General features: G+C 40.1%; 2 protein-coding genes across 2 annotated transcripts in view; one reads left to right on the top strand and one right to left on the bottom strand.

Annotated features, from left to right (window-relative positions):
- The window catches only part of LIN9 (lin-9 DREAM MuvB core complex component), a 39,821-nt gene extending 23,347 nt beyond the window's left edge, over positions 1 to 16,474 (top strand). Inside the window, exons 7-15 of the mRNA XM_056488494.1 lie at positions 2,090 to 2,247; positions 3,354 to 3,487; positions 4,455 to 4,574; positions 4,747 to 4,848; positions 9,618 to 9,698; positions 12,981 to 13,106; positions 13,455 to 13,637; positions 13,739 to 13,836; positions 15,112 to 16,474. Coding sequence (XP_056344469.1) covers positions 2,090 to 2,247; positions 3,354 to 3,487; positions 4,455 to 4,574; positions 4,747 to 4,848; positions 9,618 to 9,698; positions 12,981 to 13,106; positions 13,455 to 13,637; positions 13,739 to 13,836; positions 15,112 to 15,217 — 1,108 coding nt within the window. The 3' untranslated portion in view covers positions 15,218 to 16,474. The remainder of the gene's footprint in view (positions 1 to 2,089; positions 2,248 to 3,353; positions 3,488 to 4,454; positions 4,575 to 4,746; positions 4,849 to 9,617; positions 9,699 to 12,980; positions 13,107 to 13,454; positions 13,638 to 13,738; positions 13,837 to 15,111) is intronic.
- A 2,118-nt stretch (positions 16,475 to 18,592) lies between these two features.
- Positions 18,593 to 19,376, bottom strand: MIXL1 (Mix paired-like homeobox). The gene is made up of 2 exons (XM_056488631.1): positions 19,086 to 19,376; positions 18,593 to 19,009 (listed from the first exon to the last, which is right to left on the bottom strand). Exons 1-2 carry the CDS (start codon positions 19,374 to 19,376, stop codon positions 18,593 to 18,595), a joined length of 708 nt encoding a protein of 235 aa, XP_056344606.1.
- Between the last annotated feature and the right edge of the window lie 3,416 nt (positions 19,377 to 22,792).

Genomic DNA, 22,792 nt, shown 5'->3' with positions numbered 1-22,792 from the left:
AACACATTAAGAGATATTTACTGTTCCTGATGCAAGATCCTGGACATGATTAGAAGTACTAATATGAAGTCTATATTGCTTTTTTTTGCTTTTTTTTTTTTTTTTTGCCTATTTTGTTGTCTTGCTGTGGTTAGCCATCCTTCTCCTCAAAGCTCTGACCTGCATTTTGCAACTTGATATTCACAGCCCACTGTAAGCATCATTTCACACCTGTTCCTCCCCAGTAGTAAACATGAAGTCAATAGCATCAATAAATGAGAATATCCAAGTAAGCTCTTCATAAGATTTCCAACCACCATCCCTCTTTATGTCTGCCACATCCCTTTCCAGATATTTTAAATTCCTAATCAGGACACTGGAATACATAATTCCAGGTAAACACATTCTGCTCTTTGGTGGTAAACTGGTGAGTGGAACGCACAGCTACAGCTTCAATCTACAATATAATTTCTAGGCTCTACAAAGACTAGTGGTGATTTTTGTGCTGATAATGATTGGAAAGCCTCATATGGAAACCTTCAGAGTTGTGCATTTCTGTATTACCTGACACAAGTACCTCACAGCTTCAGTTCATTCTTGCTTATGTTTTTTTTCCCCATGTCTTGCTTAGGACTAGGATCTCATTGTGTTAACACTGGGAGAAAACAGGTAGCCTATGCCTCATATAGCTTAGAAAACATGTATAAATAAGATAAAAGGCAACTGATGTGTGCACAGAGTGTGAAACTGCTGATCAGAGTGAAAAAAAATGGTCTCACCATTCTGGCAGCTTAGTGCATACAGTCTTCTTGTACACAATGCCAGAAAGAGAAATTGTGGAGAAAAGTGAAAGGGCTTTGTGGAACTCTCCCAGTGAAGGGTATACAGAAGAAAACCTAAGAATGTTTGTTTCAGCATATAATAGGAGAGTAGGAGTAACAGACTTGGAGAAAGGAGCTGACTTCTTGGTACTGGGTTGGAGATGACTGAGGAACATCTTGAAGGGATTTAAATCAGAAAGTAATTTGTAGTGCAGTAGAGAGAACTAACAGCAGAGTTGATAATGTCTTCTAAAATAACTTTATAAAATAGAATTTATTATTGATCAGTAATCAATATATAACTAAATAAGTTCCACAGATTATGTTTAATCTGCATTTGACTGCAGTAAAGCAATTAACAAAGGTGGCAAATTATTTGATAAATAACCTTCTGCAATCAGGCAGACTTAAAATAGCATTTGTGCACCTTTTTAAAATTACTTCTTTCATTGACACAAGAATGAAGTAAGGAATTTTAGTAAGGAATGAAAGATAGGATTGAGTACCCAATGTCTTTGTGCTTGGTGCTTATCTCCTTCATGAATCTTTCCTATTCAGTAGGTTAGAAATGAAAATTAATAAAAAGTAAGCACTTTGGAAGTAAGCCTTCTGTCTTTTAGATTGCATTTTAAGAATAACCCTACCCCCCCAGAATGGGGAAGGGGACTACTACAGCTGATCTGATTTTACACAGTGGCCCAAGATCAAATAAACTTTTACTGTGAGCAATCTCAGAACAGTTCATCTGCATAACAGAGATTTTTGGGGATGAGCTGTGCTCTGCACAGGTGCAGGGAGATGAGACAGAGAAGTGCCCTTTTATGTGCTGAGTCTGGTGCCCTTTTATACTCAGTTAGTTTAACTGAGCTCATAAGCACATGTGAAAGGGATCTCCTGTGTTTCAGTAAGTCCTGGCAGGGCACTCACAGGCTGCTCCTCACGTGCATTGGACTGGCATCCAGAATAGACTGGGGCCAGCTTTACCTTTGTTGTGATCCTAGATGGATTATCAGCAGAAAAAATCCTAACTCTTTAGATGTACTAATGCAACAGCTAGTATTCCCAAGTATTATTTTAAAATAGACTCTTATTTTAAGGGTGAGAATTCTGAGGAGTAAGATTGTCTAAATGCGTTAAACAAAACTTTTTTTCTCTTCAGCACATTACCCCAAGCTTTTTCATTTTCTCTCACTGATCTTTTAAACTGTGCCTGTTTATTTTATGTACCTTCACATACATATATTTTCAGTGGTGAATTTAAGTATAATTTTATCTAAATGATATTGCAGGTGTTCCTCTGCATTCTTTGAGGAAGAGAGGTCAGCGTTAAAACAGAAACGGCAGAAAATCAGACTTCTGCAGCAGCGGAAAGTTGCAGATCTTTCACAGTTCAAAGATCTTCCAGAAGAGATTCCATTACCACTTGTAATAGGAACAAAAGTTACAGGTAATCTCTTAGAAACAAACAAAATAAGCAGCCAAGTGTATTTTGCAAAGATTTTAGTAGATCATAATACACTTAGTGCACATAATTATAATAAATGTAAGACATCAAAAATTGTATCAGTTTTTTGTTAGTTCATTGAGAAGGTGCTTGTGAAGATTAGGTGATATTTTAAAAATAGTAATAAGGTTTTGAGGTGCAAACTCAGTATGGCTTATTATTTCTGCTGTTTAAATTGTAGAGGTTTTTTCATGTCTAGTATACCTAACAAATTTTGGAGAGACGGAGATGCTTAATTTCAAAATATTGAGTGTTGTCTGAGTTTAAAATCTGACCTAATATAAGACTTGAACTTTATTTTTCCATATATATAAAACTACCTGTTTTGAAACAGATAAACAATTGATCTTGCAGCCTAGTTGGACATGTATGCTAAACATGACATTACTTTACTAAAAAATCTTACACATAACTGAGGAAGGAATATTGTTGAAAACATTCCACAGGTTTTGTATAGTTTTATGAATATTTGAATTCCTTCCTCCTGTCTGATTGTGGTCCAGGTGCTCTTCACTTCAACACCTCCTATTCAAGCCACTACTGCTCATTCCATTTTTTTGTGTTGAACACCACTGCCTTTAGCTCTTGCTGAAAAGCAGGCATGCACCATGCTGCTTCTCCTCACTCTCCTAGATGTGTATCCTTGAGCTGCCTTTCCCACTGTTTTTTGCTAAATATGCAGTCATCAGAGGAGATATTCAGAGAGAAATCCTATGCAAAATTACCTGGAAATTGGCTTTTGCCTGCAAAATCTGTCTGTCAGAAGGTATTGGGTATGAAATAGTGGGAGTTTCTTAGACATATGTGTAGTGCTGAGGATAAGATTTGGGAAATATTTGAACCTTCAAACTAAAATTTTGTAAAAAATTTTGGTAATATTTCTATTAAATATTGTTTCTGGGTTTGCTTTTTTTTCTCACATTTAATCTATGCCTTTAAGTATACATATAACAATTACTTGCAAAAGATGTAATCAGTCTGTTTTTGTTATTTCATTCATGGCATTGTAATGTTTGGTTTCTTGATTCTCCTGTTGTTTTTTTTTTCAGCTCGTTTGCGAGGTGTCCATGATGGTCTGTTCACTGGACAAATAGATGCTGTAGACACTCTTAATGCTACCTACAGAGTGACTTTTGATAGGGCAGGTCTTGGAACACACACAGTCCCAGATTATGAAGTTCTTGTAAGTATTAATGACACTTTCTAAAAGTAGCTGAAATAAAAAAATCGAATTTTTAAAATCCACAATGATATGCTTTAATCAAAAATAAGAAAATAAAACATATTACACCCACATGGTATTGTCATTAAGTAGAAACAAGCATAACAGATGCATGGGAAATTCCAGGATAATGAACTTTTACTGTTTATGGTTTTGCAGAACAGGATAATCCTCTATGATTAAAGCATAAAGGCTCAGGGTGGAATAATTTCCTAGACCAACTTGTAGGCTGTTACAATAGCCTGAGTTCAATATGAAGAAATACAATGAGTAGTACAAGATCCCAAACAGAATTCTGCAATGGAATCCTGCCAGGATTTACAGAAAATGTTCAAGAAAACCTGGCCTTTTGTGATTTGCCGAAGTCAGGAAAGGCTGTGGAAGTTGCAAACAAGTATTATGAGCTGACTAAACTTGATTTTGAAACTCCTTGTGCTAATGAAGCTCCCTGGGAGGATGTTGTTTTGGTCAAACAAGTGGAGATTATCTCCCAGCTTCTAGGCTTTTTTCCTGCCAGACAGTCCAGCCTAGACTGCCAAGATTCTGGAGGACCTCACTTTCTTTTGTGTCTTGTGTTGTGTTGGATCTACGTAATTCTTCTAGTCACTTCTTCAGTCATGTCTGAGTTTGGAGCCTCTGCTGACCTCCTGTTGTGATTTGTCTGCCAGTAGCATTTTTTGAAATGTTCATGCAGGTTTTATTTGATGTGATGCTGTAACTCTTTGAAAACTCCAGCAACACATTAGGATTTTTGAAGCTCCTGCTGGACTGAAAGCAAAATGTTAATCTTCTCATGCTGTTGGGTTGGAGTGTGGATAGGCACAGCTAGTTCAGATCCCAGAAATAATTCAAGTGTTCCAAAAGGGCAAAAATTAATCAGACACTGAAGTACATCCTTCCTTTTCCTTTCTCTGTGCCTGTCTGGCAGAGTAATGAGCCCCATGAAACCATGCCAATCTCTGCCTTTGGACAGAAACAACGGCCCTCGCGCTTCTTCATGACTCCTCCCCGATTGCCATACACACCTTCCCTCCAGTCTCCAATCACAGTAAGTTACTGTTCTCAAGTGGAATTAATCACTGAACTATTTTTGTTACATGTTGAAGCTGTTACCTTAAAAAGTTGTTGAGGTTAATTTTCTGATGTTATTTAGCAAGATCAAAATTTTAGCAAAACCCTCTAAAAACAAGCTGTTCATTTAGATGTTTTATCCTTTATAGGACAGTGATCCTTTATTAGGACAATCTTCATGGAAAAACAAAATTTCAGGCACAGATAGTGAAACATTAGGAGGCTTTCCAGTAGAATTCCTCATTCAAGTGGTAAGTACTAACTGCAGCTCTTAATTTTGTTGTTTATTGTAAGTTTGTGTTTATTCTGCCAATTCTACAGTTCAGTGACCTTCTGTTAATTTATGACAGATATGGTAATAGCCAAATGAACTTTTGAAGAGATGTTGATATTTGTTTTTATTCTCCCTTCTTAGTTTCCTCACTTGTTTATAACTTTGAAATATGCTGCTTTTCAGACCACAGAGGTCTTCAAAAGTGTCTTATTTTTCACAGCTCTATCATTTTATCTTTAAAAAAGTGTTATTTCTGTGGGCAAACTTTAAAGCTTCTTTTTTTATTTAAAATATTCTTGCATTGTGTAAAGAACATTTGTCATAATATGCATTATCATATATATTTTATGTTATAAAATCTTCTACCCACTTGGAGAAGCAAAGCAGCACTCATTTCCATGCAAGCAAACATTCCTTTTACAGGTAACACTACACAGAAAATACCTTTTTTGTCTTCAGCTTTATGAAATAGTTCCTCAGTGGTTTTTGTTCACCAGTTCAGAAGAGCACAGATAAGTAATGTTAGGAGGCTGAGGTTCACTGAATATTAAAACACATTGAAGACTTTTCCAGGATGATGGAAGAATGTAATTGCTCGTGTTGGCTTAGCTTAAGATCGGTGATTGAAGTCTTTAACAAGGAAAGCAGTTTTGAACATGCCAGAGGAGATTGGAATGATTCATTTTTAAAATATGAAGAACTGAGAAATAAAATGCCTCTCAGATTTTCAAGTCTATGTAATTGGTCGAAAAAATAAATTTGTGTCCGTAGCTCACATGGCACACTAACATTTGGGCCATTCAGCATAATAAATTTTATTTGACAGAGTAATTTATTCAGCTTTTTTTAGAGGAAACTTGTATGAAGCTGATTTTGAAAAAGGTGGCATGGCATCTAGCTTAGCTAAGAACATTTAAAATAGATGTAGTTGCACATATATGTGGTAAAATTGAAATACATAAAAGCTACAGTATTTATGCAGCTAAACTGTATCTGCAGCTGTTTGAGTCACAGAGTGACTAGGTAACTAATGTGAACTGAGCACTACAATTATTTAGTACATGAATTTGATCTGTTTATTTTATTGTTTCAGCATTTTAAATATGAAAATTTGTGATTTGTCAGTCATGTTTGGCTGTGTATTACTACTCAGTGTAAGGAAATCCGAGTTTTACAAGCAAGGCCTATTGCTTGTATTGCAAATGGTGGCATTTTGCAAAGATACCACATTAATATGTATTTTTGCTTGAAGATTTTCAAAATGCTTTGAGTAAAATCAATCCACAGATTTTTGGCATTCATCTATTTGAGCATCCACAAAGAATCACAGAGTTTAAACATTGATGGAAGGACTTGAAGCATTATTTTTAAGAATCAATTTTTTAATTAGAATTTTGAGGAGGTACTGAAATTTGGTGTTGTGAAATACATGAGACTGGTGAATGCTGATTATTGATTGTGCTGTATTCACCAGCCCAGATGTATTTTTATGTTAAGGGTTGCTGCTCAGGATGTTTTAGCCTTCTGATAGACTGGTATTTAAAAAAAGTAAAATCTCTTTTTCTGATTTAACGTTGGTTCAGGAAGTAAATGGTCAAAAACTGTCCAATTCAAAGAAAACTTTCTGGAAAACTATTCCCAGGCAGTTATTTATAAGAGGAAAAGAAATAATTTTATGGGAAGAATTTTGGACAAAACAGAAAATACAGAGCACACCTCGAATAAGATTTCAGCCCAGCCCCTTATTTCCCTTATCTGAAATTAATTTGGAAGAAGAGGAAGGGAATCCAAAATCACATGCATATAATGGCAAATAAATGTTAGGGATATTCTCTTTACATGTAAATTGAAACTGTAAGGCAAACACTGGGACTTGTAATGACTATTTTGTTCATTATTCTACATTGTCTTAGTTTTTCTAAATCCTTATATTTATTATAACTACATGTTACATTTTGACATCTGAGACTGTAGATTAATGTATTAGAAGACTGGCTCAAAAATTAACATGATAGAATAAATTCAGCAATAAATGAGTAATAAATTTTATTTTCAAGTCTTTCATGCTTAATTCATTATGTAATGTGTCCTTAAATATTTCATATGCTATTTGGCAGGCCAGTCAAAATCGATAGGTTGCATTTGAACATTATTGCCAATATTTAAATTTGAAGGATGATTTCCAACTACATGAAGGATGATTTTCAACTACAGGGTTTTTGTTTTTTCCTTCCTCCCTGCTTCCTTTTTTGTTTTTTTTTTTTTTGTATGATTGGAAGGCAGCACTGTAGGACAAAGCAGATGTTGGCAGGGTCGCTGCATGCCCGGTAGAGGGAGTGTGGTGATGCAGCACGGGCACAGCAGTGACCTGGTGTCTGCACGTAGGGAAAGGAGGGATCTTCCCAACTGAAGTGCAGGAGGAACAAGCTGAAAATGAATACTCGATTTTTGGCTGTTTTCTCCTTATGAAAATTTTTTAAATATTGCATAGTAAGGTATCACACACTGCAATTTGAAATGCTTGTATTTTGGGACTATCAAATGAAATCAGAAGTGAAGATCTAAACATGCTCATTGGGTTGTTCCTTCATTTCTTTTAATGTGGAAAAGCATTGTACTAAAAACTTGTTTCCAGTTTATTGAGAGCTATAAATTGCAACAGTAAACAGGATGAGTTGTGGTGAAAATAGAACTTTTAGGCAAGAATTTCTCAAGACAAATAGGGACTATTCAAATAGACTGAATTATAGCATTCACTGGCAAATGAAAATGGAGGTCTCTGTGATAAAATATACCCCTGAGAAAAAGTTGGTGGACATGATAGATACAGTGAAAATCCTTAGAATCAGATTATCCTGATCACTGGAATATATATTGGAATAGGATGAATATAATAGAACATCCAAGTTCATCAAATGGAGAGCTAGTGCTGTGCATCCTCACGTATGTCTGCACGTCAAAGTAGAAGTTAAGAATCAAATGCCTTGCAAATTCAGAGAACAAATTATATATTCTGCATTTATTTGGGGACTCATCAACTTCATGAAGGAGGAGAATGTGTTAGGCAGTTGTTGGATGGTGATGACAGCAGAGCTTGACAAGTAACTTTTTGGCAGCAGTGGCAGATGGTGTACAGTGCTTTTCTTCCTCCCAGGTGTTTTATTGGCAACATGAACACTTGTGTGATGTGTTAGAAACTAGATAAGAGAGACAGTCCAGCTCACAAGTACCAATTTTGATTTTCTTTCTTGCCCCTTCTGAACTTATTTTTTGACATTGTCTCTTCTGTGATTGGGTTCTTTATGCAAAATGCAAAGAGCAAAAATGCAAGTGCTGGCTCAGCATAGGCACTGGGGGACAGCAGAAGGACAGAAATGAGCAGCTGAAACTGGGAGGCTGATAACCCATGCAGTGTTGCCTCTGTGCCTCTGACCATGGCTCACCATCCGTTCGTAAGATGTATCTGGCAAAATATTTGGACTAGAAAGAAAGAAGTATTGATGCCATTTTACAGGCTTAGTCTCCAGGTGTGTAATTTAGAGTACTGTTACAGGCTTCCTGTGCTCACACACAGGAAAGATGGCAGTGAACAGAAAAAGATACTGAAAGGGCCACAAAAGTTTAGGAGATGAAGAGTCCTTTAAGGGAGTGGAGTCTGAAAAGGCTTGGGTTGTGATTAGTCTGGTGGAAGAACAGTGGAGAAGAGATGATTTATTGTCTCTGAATGAACAGAGATAAATACAAGGAGGCAACACTATATTTAGCTGAAAACCAGCTTTGGCTGTTTGGCAATTTCAAATAAATTGCTGTGAAGTGAAAAAGAATCCATTTCACATGGAAATTCCCAGAATATTCCTCATTAGCTGAAAGAGATCCTGGAACAATTTTCTAATTACAATTTGTGAGGGCAATCAACCTGGCTGCATTAAGACTGAACTCAAAAATCACAAAAGGGATTATGTATAAATCAGATGTGTGTTGAACTCGTAGCTCCTGTTTCTCCCAGTCATGTGTTTCACTGCTAGGATGCAGGTAACACCTCTGGGATTTATAAAATGTGAAATTTTTTCTCTGTTGACTCCACTAATAAAAGTGTTGCTGGTTGTAACGAAGCTAGGATTTCTCCATGGCCCTGGAGTATGAATACTTTTACAAGTGAGGACTGTGTTTAAAGTGCTCCCAGTGATTTCCACTTCAGCCTGCTAGGTCCCCAGGGCAGGAGACACGGTATTCCCATTACAAAAGAGGAAATGGAAAGCTCAGAGGTGTTCTGTATAAAATAGATCCAATCTCTATACCAGGTTTTACTGCAGGAGTTTACACAAAGGGCTGGTACTTGGTGGAGGGCACAGCTGAGAACTCTGTGGAAAAAAAGGTGTAGTAAGGTGAGTGATACTAATTGTAGTACCATGACCATAACACCCTTCACTCTCCTTCAGCTTGTAAAAGAAAAAGGTTCTTAGCCTCTAGCTGGCCATAAATCATACTAGTTTTCCTATAGGGAATTTCAGATGATGGATTTTAGCACTCTTCAATTTAGGGCACTTGGAATCGCTTTAAAAATCTCTGGAAAAATCCATCATTTAATTGTAATTAATTTTTATTTCTGCTTCTTCACTTGATCATCAACTGAGAAATACATTTTAAATTATGAAAGAAACAGGTATGGTTTCTATCTTGAATTTCTGTGGCATTTCAAAACTGCTTAAGGATCTATTCTTTCTAAAAACAGTTCCTTTGTTTTAGACCAGGTTATCGAAAATCCTTATGATCAAGAAGGAGCACATCAAACAATTGAGAGAGATGAATACGGAAGCAGAAAAGCTGGTGAGAATGTTCTCTTTTTGGTTATTAAAACAGGATATGCTTTAACAGCTAATGCAAATAAATTTAGTTAGGAGTATAGCCTAAATAATACGTGTATTTTATTGCTTTCTACGATATGAAGTGTCTTATTTTTAAAGAAAAGTCAGAGAGGTCAGTTGTTTCAAATAGGATTCTCCTTTGAAAGCACTGTCCTTTGGAAACTGATTCATGTTAATGTCAGGGTAGCACATGTCACTTAACACATCAAGTAAGGAAATACTATGTACCTCTAGAATTTGGTGTACAGGTTTATATGGGAAGATATTTATGCTAAAACTGTTTTGCAGATGGTAGATACTGATTTATTATCTCGGCTTTCTGGTTAAAACAATTACTCGTTTCAGAGATTTTTGTGTAAAGCTCTGAGTGCCCTTAACTGGCATTTAAAGTTACAGTACCAGAGCAGCTACAGCATAGTTAGCAGCAGAGTAGTTTTTCTTGCTAACTTTATCTAATCAGCAATGAGTAAATCAAAATTATAAGAGTGGCTCCTCTACCACCCCTGGCTATAAATTAACTTGAGAAAGCTCTCAGTCTTCTGCAAGCATCCATCCAGACTGTTGTCTCTGCAGTTTACAGAAGTCTAAAGGTTTGTGGAGAACAAGGGTCCCTTTTATTTCTTGAAACAAAACGGTTGATTTTTTTCCATGTAAAATATTTGAATGTTGAAACACGTGATTTATTGTGGTGAGATTTCTCTTTGTGCCTTCAGTGATCATGTGCATGTGTGCATTCTATTACTCTGCTTCCTACTGCCCCATCCCTGTGTCTCTGTCATTTTCTTCTTCTGTGCCATGGTGGTGTTCTTCAAAACCTTATCATTTCAGTTACTATATTATTTTTCCATACATCAAATGTTTTGTATTTTAATTTTGTGTGTTAGTAACTAAACCAGATGCCAAGAGAAGTAAGATTAAAACATGTCATTGCAACCTGCAAGTGTGATAATGAAAAATTACCAATTCTTCTTAAATTAGTTATTTTTCTGAGACATTCCTACTTTGCATAGATAAGGAGATCCATAGGAATGACAGCAAGAACCCGAATGTTAGCTCAGCGATTAAGTCATAAATTACCTGTATTGTTACTTTTCTTTGTCTCCTTAGTCCATGAAATTGGAAGTGCAAAAAAGCAACTGCCAAGGAAAGGAGAAATATATTCTAACTTTGATACATTTTAGCTGAATTGTAACCTGACTAAGGACTTTGAGATACTTTGGAATTCTTCCCCTGCTGTATTTCCTAGTACCTCGCTCATAACCTCACAGAAAACCAGCAATTGTAAAGCAACCCCCATTACTACTCAAGGCTGTCCTGACAAAAATAGAGGATGTGATACCTTCCTATTGGGCCATATTCTTAGCCCATCTTCTAATCCTCTTTGTCCCTTGGCAACCCCATCTATGTTTGTGCCACTAAGTATGTGTTGCTTCTCCTTTAGAATGTATTTTCTTTGAACAAGAATGTTTTTCTGATCTCAGTTTGCTTCAACATCAATAGCATAACTGAACATGAATAAATTGAATCCTTTGAGTTCATTCAGGTGTACTTTAATTGTCAGACTTTGCTAATAATTAATATACTTGTCATTTGATAATTGTTTGAGTACCACTGCTGTTTGGTTTAAAGTAATCCTTTTATGAAGACTTCTGTTTAATGACTGATTCAATATGGAAATATTGGAACTGACCAAAATCAGAAATGGTACTGAATGTAGGCCTTTATTATCTGGCAGTAATAATAAATTTACACAAATCAGGGGATGCCTTCAGAGAGGCTATTAATGTATACAACTGTACATTTTTGTCTAATTTTTCTTGACATCACTGTACTAGTCTGGGTTGCAGCCTAAAAACAAATTACTTTGTACATAAAACAGTAAACATTTGGATAAAGAAGTATAAATTGAAAGGACCTGTAATAAAAACAAGGAAAGATAATGCTGTTTGTCTCAGAGAAGCATCTAGATCCTTGGTGATAGAGGTGTTACCTGCTTCCATCTGCTGAAAGCCATCCATCTTTTGTCAGTTTAGCTGTTCATCAGTGTTTCCAGGTCTTGGGTTGTGCCCAGGTCAGAAATAGTGCTGGTGCTGAGAAATATTTCTTTTGCCTTTAGCCTCTCCTCTCCAACAGGGAATTCATAATTGTCTGCAGCTTTCACAGCTAAGCTGGAACAGTTCAGTTTGCTCTAAGGGAACTGGTCACTGGAGAAAGTCTGAAAGATTTTATTTTTTTATGTTCCAGAGCTGCAGAAAGTATGCCAAATTCATGCTACTTTCCAGTAGGAAATTCTGAAATTTCCAGTAGGAAATTTTGAAATTATGGTGATTGTTTAAAGCCCTGTTAAGTTGGTACTCAGATTTGTAAATCCCTGGAGATCATCTCAGTGATTAGGTTTCACGGGGAACTTTGAACTGAACTCATAACTGAAACCTTTTGCATTTTTGACCAGGATTATCCTGATGGAGGCTCTTGACTTTGCAATTTGCTTTATCTTATGTGTGAAATCTATAGCTACAAGTTTTGATTGTAGGAGATACCTAGATCTCAGTCCTATGGCTGGGACTGCCTCTAGCTTCTCATGCAAGAGGCAATTTGGAGAGGAAATTTTATAATATATTGTATGTTTTGTTTTAATTTCATAAATATTACCCAAAAATTGTCAAGCTTTATTCTGAAAAGAATATAAGAGAAAAGGTACTTACTTTGGTATTTATTCTTTTTGTGGGAAATCATGCTTACAAAATTCTGTCACCAAATAAGAGGTCTAGTAACTTTGGGTTTTGGCAGAACTGTTAGCTGTAACAGAAGGTGTGTAGCACTGAGTCATCCTCAAGTGACCAATAACTAAGTAGCCAAATGTGCCTCCCATCCTGCAGCAAAGGTGGTCGAGGCCATATTGTCCTGTATTGTTCCTCTGCTGGCAGGATAGTCTCTGCTCAACCAGCAGGGAGAAGCCATACCCAGCTACTGGAGGAATAAGCAGGTCAGACCACAGTCATCCTCTGTAGCATTTACCAGCACAGATTATTCAGGAAGGGAATAAAAACATGGTTGTTACCTACAGAGTTTCACTCAGAGTTACAAATAGTAATACCATATATTAATGTTAACATTTTTCTTTATGACACCAGGATTTCAAATAGCTCAGCATTTTCTTGAAGTGAAAACTCCTTTGGATGAGTTCAAAATCTGTAACTGCACAGAATCATATTAAATTTAATATGCCTTGTGTTTTCCACAGAAATCCTATTCCATGCCAATCAGCATTGAGTTTCAGAGGAGATATGCAACTATTGTTCTAGATCTAGAGCAACTAAACAAAGACTTAAATAAAGTTTTGCATAAAGTTCAACAGTATTGCTATGAGGTAAGATTTTGCTGAAATCTCTGTGAACTTGGTGGTTTTGCTCACCCTGAGTAGAAAGCAAAATTTCCAGGGAATAGGGGGTGGGTGGGGATCACTCTGAAATGAAACTATTGGTAGCTGTATTGGATTCCTTCTCTGGAATTTGAGCTGCCTTTGAGCAATACTCTTCCTGATACCAGTGGCCTATTCTTAAGCAGACATAAAGAAAAAGCACTGTGTACTATACACACACAAACTGTCTTTGAAATCATCTCATTTCACACATCCACCAAATGCAAATTATTCATGCATGTTATTCTCATATTTGCAAATCTATGCAAATAATTTCTCCTCTTCATATCTCTGCAGCTTGCTCCTGACCAGGGCCTCCAGCCTGCTGACCAGCCCACGGATCTGAGGCGCAGATGTGAAGAGGAAGCTCAGGAGGTCGTCAGACAAACAAATACCTTGTCAACAGGACAGCTCTGTGTGGAGAGTGAAAATTTAACTGATCTTATCTCTAGGCTTACAGCAATATTACTGCAAATTAAGGTAAAAAGTTTGCACAAAATAGCTTCTCCCATACAATACAGTGTTAAAGCTCTGCCAGTTTTTGTGCTGAACTGTGAGAACATTTTTGTTTTCTTCTACAGTGTCTAGCAGAAGGAGGTGATCTGAATTCCTTTGAATTTAAATCACTAACAGATTCATTAAATGACATCAAGAATTCATTAGACTCCTCAAATATCAGGTATTACTTTTTGAATATCTAATTCTTAATTATACACTTTGTGATAGTTATTACTGTATTTTAGAGGTGAACATTGATTATAATTAAGGGGTTTAATGTGGTAACTTCTACTTATAGGAAGGGTCCCATATAAAAAGTGGACTTCTTAAAGGGAATGTGAAATGAGCAGTTTTCTGTTTGAACCTATCAGTGAAGTAACATGTTTCAAAAAAAGTTTAAAAGTGCTAAATTGATGCAGCACCAACTAGGCTTTCTTGTTCTTTAGCAATTTATGACAACTAAAAACTTACTTTAGATAGAACATTGTCAGATTTTGAAATCTCACTAGTATTATAAGTTTTTTAAACCAGAGAACAGTACAATTTCAGTATTCTTTTAGCATATTTAAGCTCTTGTCTGTAAATGTCAAAAGGTGGCATATGAGAAAATTAGAGGTTCTGAGCAGCTTCTATTGCCAAGATTTTAAGCCAAGAACCAGGAGAACAGCCATATTGTGCCAGATCAAAGGCCAGTCTAGTCTAGATGGGCCATTTTTTCAACAGCTGTCACAAGCAGCTGCCTAAGGAGGTATCATAAAAATAGCAAGAATGTGGTAGCAAGAGCACAGTGATACTTGTCTGGAGTACCCTGCAGCCCCAGCAATTTGTAACCAGTATTTTATGCTGCTAAATTATGTCATTTAGAAAATAAACCTAAATGCTAAATATTTTTTTATATCCTTGGTACTGGTATTGCTACATAATAATGGGAGGCTGCACACATGAATTTTTAATTTTTTAAATTTTTTTTCTAAAGATAGTAGGATGGCCTTTTGATTTCAATATAGTAATTGAGAAATGCCACTTTATAGCATTTTTCATTAGGAAAAACAAGACCAAACCTCAGACATTAGTGAAACTTCTTTATAATCAAATTGCATATTGGAATTGATTCAAGTAAAGGTTGATGTGCCCAGCAAAGAAAGTGATGATGTTTCCATTTCATGGTACTTATTTTGGCCATGCACCTCTTTATATTTTAATTTCACTAGTTCTGGTCATGTTAAAACCTTACTTTAAGTGCCCAGGTCAGTGACTTTTGATTTCTTGCAGCTGTTTGTGCAAGTTGTGTTTATTTCTCTGTCAAGTTGCATTTTTAAGTACTGCTCTTCAATTCATCTGAATTTTTGTACGGGTTAGGTTCACATCTTGATTTTTCACTGTAGAGATATTCAGACATAACTCTTACATATGGGGTTCAACATTTCTTTCTTTTCTTCTTTTTTTCTTCCTGTAGTTGTTTTCAGAATAACGTTGAGATCCATGTTGCACATATTCAGAGTGGTCTGAGCCAGATGGGGAACCTACATGCTTTTGCAGCTAATAACACCAACAGAGACTGAAAGCTTCCTTTCAAGTGTACAGCAAGTACTTCTGGAAAATCTTCTTCCATCCTATAGGCTTCACCAAATACCCTACTGCCAGAAGATAAGGAAAGAGAAAACCTCTCAGAAAGGACCCTTTTAAATATACTCTATCTGCTTCTTAAGGAAACCAGCATTACTGGCCAGCATTACATTAGATTTCTCCATTTGTTATTCACATGTAGTAGTTTTGCTAACCGGTAATCTCTTAGTAATTGCATTGATTATAGGAAACTCGAAAGCATACTTTCATATAATTTGAACTTAGTTTTTGAAAGTTCAGATTAATTCTGCACACCTCTTGCTGTTGAATCTCCTGGTATGTTAGAAGTGCTGAAGAGGAAATGGCTTGAGTTAGTAGCCACATGGCAGGTCTTTGTTGTGTAAAGCTACGCCTCTGTGCAGCTCTTCAGAGCTGCCAGGTCAGCCCTTGGGAAGCCTGAGCGTTCCTGCTCTAAGGAAGCAGCAGCAGCATACAGCCAGCAAACATAAGCTGTAAACTGGAGGATGTTGGGCAGGTCTATCAATCAGTCAGTGTCTTGTTGGATCTCTTAATTTATCATAACTTATAGAAGGAGTCTAATGAAGGAATATAAAAATGTAACTGTTAACTTTCCAGAAAGAGATTGGTTATGGCTTTTTCCCTTCACAAAGGGCAAAAGAAGTGCTTTAGGTGGTATTTTATAGAAGTGACTGGTTAAACATTGTTTTTCCGAATTCTTGTTTGTTTTGCACAAGTTTTAAATTAGGTGACTGGTTATTCAACTATACCCACCATATATAAATATGAAGATTTTTATAATTAAAGATAACCAGTGATGTAAACTGCAAAAATAAGAAGTGATAACCTGCCTATACCTTTTGGAATGTTAATCTTGTAAAAAGTGTGTATTGGTTTGTTTAAATAGTCTTGTAAAGCTTCTGTGTAATGAATTGTTTCCAGATATGGATTTTCAGAGATAGCTGTAGAGATGTTTTTGATTCTTTTAGATGCCTCATTAAATAAGGTCTTTTATATGTTAATGTATAAAGAATATGTAAACAGGATTATTTTCAATTTTAAAATTTTGTATAGTTTAAAGATGCTTCTGTATTCTGTGTTGGTATTGTGCCACTGCAAAACTTTAGTGCAGAGTTTATATTTAGCTAAATTTGTTCTGTTAATTAAGAGAAATGCATAAATCTTTTATTCTCAATGAAATTTGTAACTTGAATAAATTGACCTATGAGAGTTGATATATTTCACAAAAATGCAAAATTTTTTGCAGACGGTCTCAGGTTATTTTTTTATGAGAAGCTAATTGCTGAAAATTAAATGTTATGAGGATGAGGTGAGTAGCTGTTTTAAAAGGTATTTTAAAATTTTGTGCACTGAATGTTTTTGAGGAGCAGGACTTCCCAGTACAAAACCAGGAGGGTTTATATGCCCTGTTCATAGCAAACATCCCAAACTGAGAGGGTGACAAGTTGTAGACACTAGTACATACCAGAGGATTTGGGAACCTGCTTTTCATGACAGCCTTTTGTCCTACAAGACACAGAATACATTGCAGTAACCACCACACTGCAATCTCAACTCTGATTCCTTAGGTATGATGATTTTTACATGTGGATATTTAAACGTGCTCTCCAGCATGTTTTCTGTTGATGTAGGTTTTTTTCTTTATTGCAGGGTAATATATCATAGAAAGATCTGTTGTTTGTGAGAAGCCATGTACTTCCACATGTCATTTGTCCCACTCACTTAGGTAATGTGAATATACATTGTTTCTTTTCTTTGAAAGGATACATTTGTCCTTGGGTCAGTTCTAATGTTTAATTCATTTTTTAATGTTTAATTCAAATACAGATGCTTTTGCTAAGTGTGCCCTAAGCATAGCAAGAGTCTCAAGAGCTCACTGCAACATACCTGAAGTCTGCAGGAGCAAAACAAGCAAAACAAGTACCCAGAGCAGTAAACTTGAATTTACCCTGAGCCCCCAAGAAACCATGGTCTCATTTTCTGTCTCTTCCTACAAGTGCTTCTCTTCTGGGGTTTTCCTGATCCCCAGCATAGCACCCAAGTCCACTTGGGACAGATGGTGTCTGAGGTTGGTTGGTTTTTGGTTCATTTTTTTTTCAAGGATAGTTCTGGGGTTTTTTTTGATGGATGATTAATCAGCAGCCCTGCTGATTAATGCTGCTTCACCTTGCAAGCTTATAGTCCAACCAGCATTCAGCTGTCCCAGATCTCACAAGCACAGTTATGGGGTAGCACTGAGGCATTTTGTGCATTGGTAACTTTATTCTGTGGGGCATGGCTCCTGATACAGGGTAATTCTACCAATTGAATGGGTCTTTTTTCCTGTGCTGCTGGCTTTTGGGTGCTTTTCCATAACTTACAACTTGCTCTGCTAGGCTCTGAAGTACTATTTTGTAAGCAGGAAGAATTGATCTTATCCTCAAAATACATACAGAGTTATGTATCCTTCCTCAGTAAATCGAATTAGAGGAGAGACTTCTGTTGTTATGGTTTTGCTGTTCTCAGTGCAGAGCCATTCAGCCCATGATCAGGTGAACAGTTTCTGTGTAGTCCCTGCCTACAGCTTATGGTGTCCACAAAATACTCCCATTTCTCTTAGTTTAACATTAACCTTGGCTTAAGTGGCAGACTGCAGGCTTTTGTCTGAGCACTTGAGATTTGAGGGTTTGTATTACTTAGGCCAGACATTTCAATTTTCACTTAGGGATGGGGGTGTTTGTTTAGGGCAGATTTAAGACAAATGCTGACAGAGAGGTTTAAGGCAGTTTCTGTAACCTCTTCTCTTCAGGCCCCTTAGGTCTCACCTACATCTAAACTGCAGCCATAGCTCTCCAGGCCTGGGAAGAGAATCTGCAGCTGGGATATCTACCGCTTCTCTACCCCACCATCAGCCGAGGTAAGAAACCTTGCCCCCCTGCACCAGGTACACACACAAGCAGATCAAAACTGTAAACCTTTATTTTATTTTTCTTGGTCAAAAAACCCCGACAGACCATCACTCTTTTCTAAGACCACCCCCCACTCCCAAAACACAGTGAATTTGGGTTAGCTTTTTGGCTAAAGAGGGTTAAATAGCTATACTAAACATGATAAAAGAAAGCTTTAAATACAGTGTAAAAAGATGCCCTCAGCTGATGGAGCCGACCCGTATCTTTCTTAAATAAATAGTTAAAATCAGTTACTACCGGATAAAGTGCAACAGTGGCAGAGCAGCAGAGGTGAGGTAGCGCGGTGTGTGGCTGCTCCCCGCCCGAGCAGCGCAGCGCGGGCCGGGGTCCGGCGGGTCTGCGCCTGGCCCCTGTCCCTGCCGGGCCGTCCCGCCGCGGCGGCGCTCAGAGGGCGCGGAAGGCGCCGAGCGCGTTCTCCTCCCACTCCGAGCCCGACTCCGAGTAGCCGCTGGTGTCCTCGGCGTCCGACACGGGCGAGTACTGCCCGCAGAAGGCGCGGGCCGGCGGGAAGGGGCCGGCGCCGCTCCCCGCGAACGGGCCGGGCTCGGCCCCGCCGGGCTGGCCGGCCGAGAAGCCCTCGAAGCCGGGGCCGGGCGGGAACCCGGCGGCCGGCGGCCACGCGTAGGGGGCCGAGCCGTCCTCCGTGCGGGGCAGCGCGGAGAGCGCGCAGCGGGGCCGCTCCGGGGCGCGCAGGGCGGCGAAGCGCGGCGGGCGCGGGCAGCCCGGCGGGGGCGCGGCGGGGCCGGGCCGGGGCGGACCTCGCTGGCGGCGGGACTTGGCGCGGCGGTTCTGGAACCACACCTGCGGAGAGAGGGCGGCGGTGAGCGCGGCGGGGCGGCCCCGGCGCGGCGGGCGCGGCACGGCCCGCGCCCCTCACCTGGATGCGGGATTCGGGGATCTGCGTGGCGTCGGCCAGCTTCTCCCGCAGGTAGATGTCGGGGTACATGGTGTCCTGGAAAACCAGCTCCAGCGTCTCCAGCTGCGCCGCCGTGAAGCTGGTCCGCTTTCTCCGCTGCGAGGCCGCCGGCACAGCCCCCTCCGACGGCTCGGCCGGGGGCAGCGCCCTGAGGGCGGGCGAGGCCGGGCCGGGCCCGCCGCCCCCCGCCCACCTGCCCGCGGGGAAGGCGGGCGGCTCCGCCGGCGGCTCCCCGAAGCGCAGCGCGGCCATGGCAGCGGCGAGGAGGGGCCCGGCCGGCCCGCCGCGCTTTATAGCCGGGGAGGGGGCTCGGCAGGGGCGGGGGTGCGAGGGGCGGCCCGGCCCCGCGGGAAGGTGAGCTCCGGGCCCCCCGCCGGGCCCCGGGCTGCCGGGGGGTGCCGGCTGCGGCGGCACTGCCGTGCTCAGCCCGGGGACTCGGTGATGCCCTAGGCTGGCAGCTCTCGGCTTCCCGTCCGAAATACGGACAGCAGGAGGGAGAGCGGGGCTTTGCATCCACGCGCTAAACAACTGGGTGTTGGGAGTTTGGCGCTCTGGAGAGAACCCAGAGCAGCGGCGGGGTTATTTCTGATACAACATCTGGGAGGGTTATGGAGTTCACTCCGTCCAGCTATTGATGTGGAGGTAGATGCTCTTAAGCTGTTGACTGCTTTGGCAAGTAATGGATCGTGCATGGTGTGAGACATAAAGCAAACAGAAGTTATCTCTTTCCCTGGCCGTGACTTGCTCCACTTGCAGTGCTTCGCTGCCAGCTGTGCGGGGGGTGTACGGCTTCCTGCTGTGCCTGCTGCTGCAAAAACATCCCTTTTTTTTCAAGATGCAAGCTCGATGCACCTGGAGAACCACAGCAGCTCAGGCAGGGCAGAGGCAGACATTGGTGTCATCACCTTTTCCACCACTTGCTAATGCCTTTACACATCACACTCGCACATCCCGTGTACTTCTGCCGTAGCTCATTCCCAGACGGAGAGGTCTCGTGCTGAAACGCTGCCTTACACACCCCAACAAAACCAAGGCACTTTAAATGGTTTGTCCTCATTTTACTTTTTACAACTCTCTCCCAAGAAAAGTTACTTTGTACAGAAAAGCATGTTAAAATTTTTGAAAGCTGTTTTGGAAGTTTTGTTCCTAAAGCGTTTGTACCTTTGTGCTTTTACATATGCAGCAGTCCAGGTGCTTTTGTGACTGAAGTTTATAGGTTGTTCCCAAAATCGTGGGCTGTAGTCTGCAGACAGCAGTCAGAGACATGGACTTGTACAGTGTTGTCAATTAGCAGTGTTAATGAGAGGTCATGGTGGTGAGAGAGGGCACAGGTAAGTGGTGATCCAGAAAGCACAAGACAGTATTATTTAAGGTTTTAGTGAAAAATTCATGGAGGGTTGAATCACCCTGCAGATTCTGTGCAGATATAGAAGATGCCACAGGTGGCAGCAAAAGAATAGTATTCCAGATTATATTTATATGATGAATGTTTTATTGTATTTTACATCAAATAATATTCCTGGGAAACATAGGAGAGGTTTCTTTTCTGAAGGATTTAATCCTGGTTGGAGTTATGCCATTATAAGAATATAGTTTCTAGGATTTGGTTAAGGTTGATTAAGTCTGCCAGACAGAGAGCAGGTTTTTGAGGAAATGTGTTTTTTCCCACACATGCTTGTGATTTTCTTTCAGCAGCAGCCCAGGCTTAAGGAGCTGCTGGCACCACAGGCCCCCCACTGTTCCCCCCTGTCCTGATGCCTTCCCTTTAGCTGAGCATGTCAGTTCACACTGTGTGATCAGGGAATTAACCCAAGTTAAAGCTGGGGCTTGTTGGTTGGGTTGTTTCAATCCAGATCTGGGATACCTACCTGTGGGTTACCAATACCCCTAGGGTGACTGTATAAGAGAGAGGACACTGCCAGATGGAGCAGGAGGGAAATTAGGGGATCTCATCTGGGATGCTTCTAGCATTGCCCCACCTGAATCTGAATCTGAACTAGCAGAGAACAAAACTGAGACAGACTGCCCAAGAGCATGGTGGTTTTCAGTGTCAGACTTCCCACTAAGGCAACTATCAATGTATATTGAACAGATACTCAGGAAAGAGTGAGTACTGGGAGCTAATAGACCTGTTCCCAACTCATAAATCTGGAAATGGGCTGGCTCTTTGATCTCTGACTGCTGTGACATCCTTCAGGAGGCCAAAAGCCTCCTCAGTTCCCTTGCCCTTTATGTTTCCAGAGGTGTTTCAATAGCTCTCCCATGACAGCAGACAACACGCTTCCCTTGGTGTGGAAAAGAACAGTGAGGCTTCCTGGGCCTGAAAACTTTCATTGGCAGACACAGATGTAACAATTATAGACTTTTTTAAAATTCTACATTGTTACAATGGAAGTAAAATTACTTCCACACACTACATTTTGTGGCATTCCAGATTGTCCATGGATGCAGTGTGACCAGTGGCCATGCTGTGTGGAATAGGAAACACTGTGTGACTGAGTTGTGGGCAAAGTGGTTGGTGCCTGTGGTGCAGCCCGGGGCCCCAGGGTGTGGGGCTCACACTCAGTCTCTTCATTACCTGGCTGCAGACAATTGTATTTTCTATCAGACATACCTGTGAGCAGGTCAGGCTGTGCTGTCTGTCTGCAGGTGCTGATTTCTGTTTAGTTCTAGTCTGCCTCAGTTTCCCTGTCTGGGCTGGCTGGCTGTTGCCAGCATGTTCCTATACCTTGGTGATGAGTTCTTTTCTGTTTACCGGTGGTATGTGCTTTTGCAAAAGCAAAGCAATTTTGGGGCAAGACCAGAGCCCAGGAATCATATTTTCCTTTTCCTATTGCTTAGACCATCACATACTAATTTTGTCCATGGCCACCCTTCTGTATTGGCTTGGTTTGAAACAGATCTAAGTTTGAATAAAAGCAAGGGGGCCAGTACTGATTGTAAAGGAGTGTGCTGTTAGGTGGGCATCAGAATAGGAGGCTTCTGCCTCCTCCCAGGGAAGCAGGATGGCATGAAAAGCAGCTCCTTGCTTCCTTCTGGCAGTTCTCTCCCCTTCAAGTGCTGGTACACTTCTCCACAGCTCCCACAGAGTACCATCCCACTGATGTCCTAAAAGCTGTGGTATAGTGCAGTGTGCCTCCTGCAGCAAGGAAAAAGTTCACTGTCTGGATTCAGTGGAGTTTCCCTGATAAGTAGTTTTCCATCCTGCTGTGCCCCTTGTAGTCTGACAAGGAAGTTTCTGATGCCTTGTAGGTGCCAGCATCTGCATGGAGTCATACCCAGGTAAGGGCTGGAAGCATTTAGAACATGTTCAATTATGTCTCTTCCTGTTTTGCAGCCTTGTTTTATTTGGGTCCCACCAAGGCACAAAGAGGGATTTTATGACTTCCCTTGAGAAGCAGAAACTGTGACAAAAGTCCAGAAGTGCCTTGCTCTTTGAAATTAAGATGGCTAAAACTGAGAGAGCTATCTCTAAGAGAAAAGCAGATTGCCTTGTGTTGATATCAAAAATTACAGGCTGCTTCAGAAGCTGTTTACATTGATCTTCACTCTATTTGTCAGGAGAGAAACTTGTTGTGCTTTTCTCTGTGTTGGGAGTGCCTCAGCACTGACGAATCTGTGCCAAGAGGACTCACAATACAAAATGTACCTGTACCTGCAATAAAATG

The sequence above is a fragment of the Oenanthe melanoleuca genome, chromosome 3 (genome assembly GCF_029582105.1).
Source record: "Oenanthe melanoleuca isolate GR-GAL-2019-014 chromosome 3, OMel1.0, whole genome shotgun sequence".
Lineage (NCBI taxonomy): Eukaryota > Metazoa > Chordata > Aves > Passeriformes > Muscicapidae > Oenanthe > Oenanthe melanoleuca.
This window is presented reverse-complemented; position numbering and strand designations above follow the sequence as displayed.